This window comes from Equus quagga, chromosome 3 (genome assembly GCF_021613505.1).
Source record: "Equus quagga isolate Etosha38 chromosome 3, UCLA_HA_Equagga_1.0, whole genome shotgun sequence".
Taxonomy (NCBI): domain Eukaryota; kingdom Metazoa; phylum Chordata; class Mammalia; order Perissodactyla; family Equidae; genus Equus; species Equus quagga.
The window spans coordinates 100,572,264-100,575,481 of record NC_060269.1 but is presented as its reverse complement, the minus strand read 5'-3'; the positions used below and the strand labels follow the sequence as shown (position 1 = coordinate 100,575,481).

At 41.4% G+C, this 3,218-nt stretch overlaps 1 protein-coding gene across 1 annotated transcript in view; it reads left to right on the top strand.

The window, feature by feature from the left end:
* Window positions 1–1,711: 1,711 nt before the first annotated feature.
* Window positions 1,712–3,218, top strand: part of MUC7 (mucin 7, secreted) — a 1,786-nt gene continuing 279 nt past the window's right edge. The window contains 2 exon segments of the mRNA XM_046655756.1: window positions 1,712–1,840; window positions 2,617–3,217. Of these exon segments, the coding sequence (XP_046511712.1) occupies window positions 1,712–1,840; window positions 2,617–3,217 (730 nt within the window).

Sequence of the window (3,218 nt, the reverse complement as noted above, 5' to 3'; positions counted from 1 at the left end):
TCTATGCTAAGCTAATATTAAAATCAATATGATTTTTTTTCCTTCTTCTCTCCAAAGCCCCCCAGTACATAGTTGTATATTTTAGATGTGGGTCCTTCCAGTTGTGTCATATGGGGTGCCACCTCAGCATGTCTTGATGAGTGGTGGTAGGTGCGCGCCCAGGATCCAAACAGGCAAAACCCTGGGCCAGCGAAGCTCAGTGTGCAAACCCAACCACTCGACCACAGGGGTGGTCCCAAAATCAATATGATTTTAATTAATTTCCTTCATATCAAAATGTCATAGATATTATTTTGGTCACCTAAATTAAAATAGCTGAAACTTTTTCACATCCTAGTAAGCACTTTTAAATGTTAAGATTTTATTCAAGGAGAAATTAGTGTTTTTATTATCAATTCCATGCATTTGTTCATTCAATAAATATCTAACAAGTACCTGTTATGTGCCCTCCAGGCATAGTTCTAGGAATCGGGCAGAGATTAACAAAATAAAGTCACCGCCCTCATGAAATTGACCATCTGATTAAGAGAATGAAGAGCATACGTATTTCAAAGCATAGAAGTCACAGAATTAGACTTTGGATCTGGAATTTAATTTAATCCAAATCATTTCATAAATGAGTAAACTGAGAGCCAATGATCCAAAGTCACTCATTTAACAGTAGGTGTAGGACGGACTCAGACGTCCCCTGATGGTCTGCTGCGGTGTGTTTCAAAAACCTTCCTCTAAGGTGTGGGAGTTCTTCATACCATCCTCAGAGACCACCAGGAAAGGGGGAGACTGAGCCACTGGAATGTGAGGCCCCCAATCCTGCTTCAATCAGAGCAGTTTCATGATTATCCGGATCACACATTGAATCTCCAGGGAAAGATTTGCTTGAACGATGCGACCCGCTTACTTCATATTAGAAAACTACTGCCCTCCACTGGAGAGGATCTCCTGAGAGGGTCCATGGGTCAGGGAAGAATCCTGGGTTCAGAATTACAGATTCTGAATTTCTATGCCCTTTTAAGAGAGCTCTATGCAAAAGCATTAACATTATGTGGGTCAGAGGCCATTACCTTAACTTATGGATATTCTCAGTTAAAAACTGAAATGTCCTAGATAATTTAAGTTTTTTAAACAATTAATGCCTTTCGAAGTTATTTTTGAGGCTTGGTATACCAGTCTCTGAGCAAGTTCTCTAGCTAAACAACTCTGCTAGTCACTGAGAAGTTGTCACTTTACCTGTGCTAAACTCTGTCTCTGAAGACAGCTTTATAGTGTGGGACTGGAATGATTTATGTATTTGGTGGTCTAAAAAGTCTTTATGTGGAATTTTCAGCAGGAAAAATGTAACCTATTCTTGTTTGGAACTTTGGAATGTGCCCCCTTATCCTTATGTTAATATTTCTTTTCTCCAATTTAAATTAATATAATTGATAATTTAAAAGTCTAGTATGAGATGGAATACAGAAATAAAAGAAGGATATAGACAAATTGTAGTATGTTTAAAGATAAGAAAATGAAACAGTGATGGTACTCTAACTCCAATAACGTCAGCAATGGCTAAAGGAACTAAGAATGCTAATCTTACAGAACAGCCAGATGGCATGGTAGGTATTTTCAAATTCTGAAGGGCTCCAGGATCTCCTATGTGCTGCCAAAGCACAGAATTAATACCAAGAATGGGAATCTGAAGAAACAAATCTCTATTCAGTTAAGAACGGAAATGCCAAGAAATGAACTCCGTTCAGTATCAAGAACTCTCTACCAGGCCACCTTGGGAGACAGGGTAGCAAGTTCTCGACCAGAAAAGGTGGTCAAGCACAGGCTGGCAAGCCAGTCAGGAGGTGTACTGGTATAAGATCAGGTATCAGATGGACAGCTGGACTAGATCAGTGTTCTTTTCAGATGTGAGCACCTTTGAGAAATCCTGAAACCTATAGGTCCCCTAACCCCACAAAATGCATAAACATGCATAATTTTTCTGCAGAATCATAGGATTGATGAACCCCCTGAGTTTCTGTAATTCTAATATTTATAATGATAATGTTAAAAGGTAATGGCCAAAGTTCTTTCTCCAATTTAAGAAGGCTAAAAACTAAGTTTCCTGCGATATGGAAAATCTGAAGCTGAGGTGGTGTATTTGTTTGTGAAGTTGGTTGTTTGGGTTTTTGTTATTGTTCGTTTTTTGGTTTTGATGACGGTGGATATGAGGGGTGTGATTCAGAAAGGACTCCTGGTCTCAGTTGAAAGTCTTTGACTGAAGTTTCACGGACAGAGTGCAGCAAGCTGGGAGCCCTTTTGCTCACGCCTCTAGCAGTAACTTGACCAGGTTCTACCAGAGACACTGCAAGCACAAAAGGGAAGATCTAGCTGATTCTCCAGGCTTGAGCCCACAGGAATATATCCATCCCGGCTGGCTGTGAAATAAACACTTGACAAAATGAAACTCTCTAAGAGCAAGCTGTTATTGAAATTTGGTGAAATTAGAAGGATAATCATTCAACCCACTGAAATCCAGTTTCCAATCCCAAAACTTCACAAATATGCTCACCCCACATTCAGCAACAATCCCCTAGTTGATAAATCAAAAGATGTTTTCATTTCTTGTACTTTCTTTCTCTTCTACAGCTCAGTGAAGGTCATACACAGCAACAGAAAGTACTTCACAAAAAGATTAATGTCCATCGATATACATTAGACCACCACTCACCATTTCATCCCCAATTTCGACCTGACAGGAACCTATTAATTCAAAAGCATTTCCTTTTTAATCAACCCAGACCCTGGAAGCCTTCAAATCCAAGAAGAAAATACAAGCGGCCAAAACATTTCAAGCCACCTAAACATCCAGCTAAAAATGACACTGGGGTCAACAATAATACCTCAGAGGCTACCACTCAAGTCCCATCTGTGGAACCCACATCTACTTCCACCAAAATTGTTCCCTCTCCAAGTGTGACAATCCTTGCTCCGGATGCTACCACAACGGCAAGAGAAAATAACGGCAACACAGGCTCGTCTGCAACTACACCATCACCACCATCTTCCCCAGCTCTGCCAGACACCACAGCGGCCCCGCCTATATCTTCCCCAGCTACAGCACCTTCCCCAGCTACACCAGACACCACAGCCGCCCCACCTACACCTTCCCCAGCTCCACCACCTTCCACAGCTACACCAGACACCACAGCTGCCCCACCTACATCTCCCCCAGCTACGCCAGCACCACC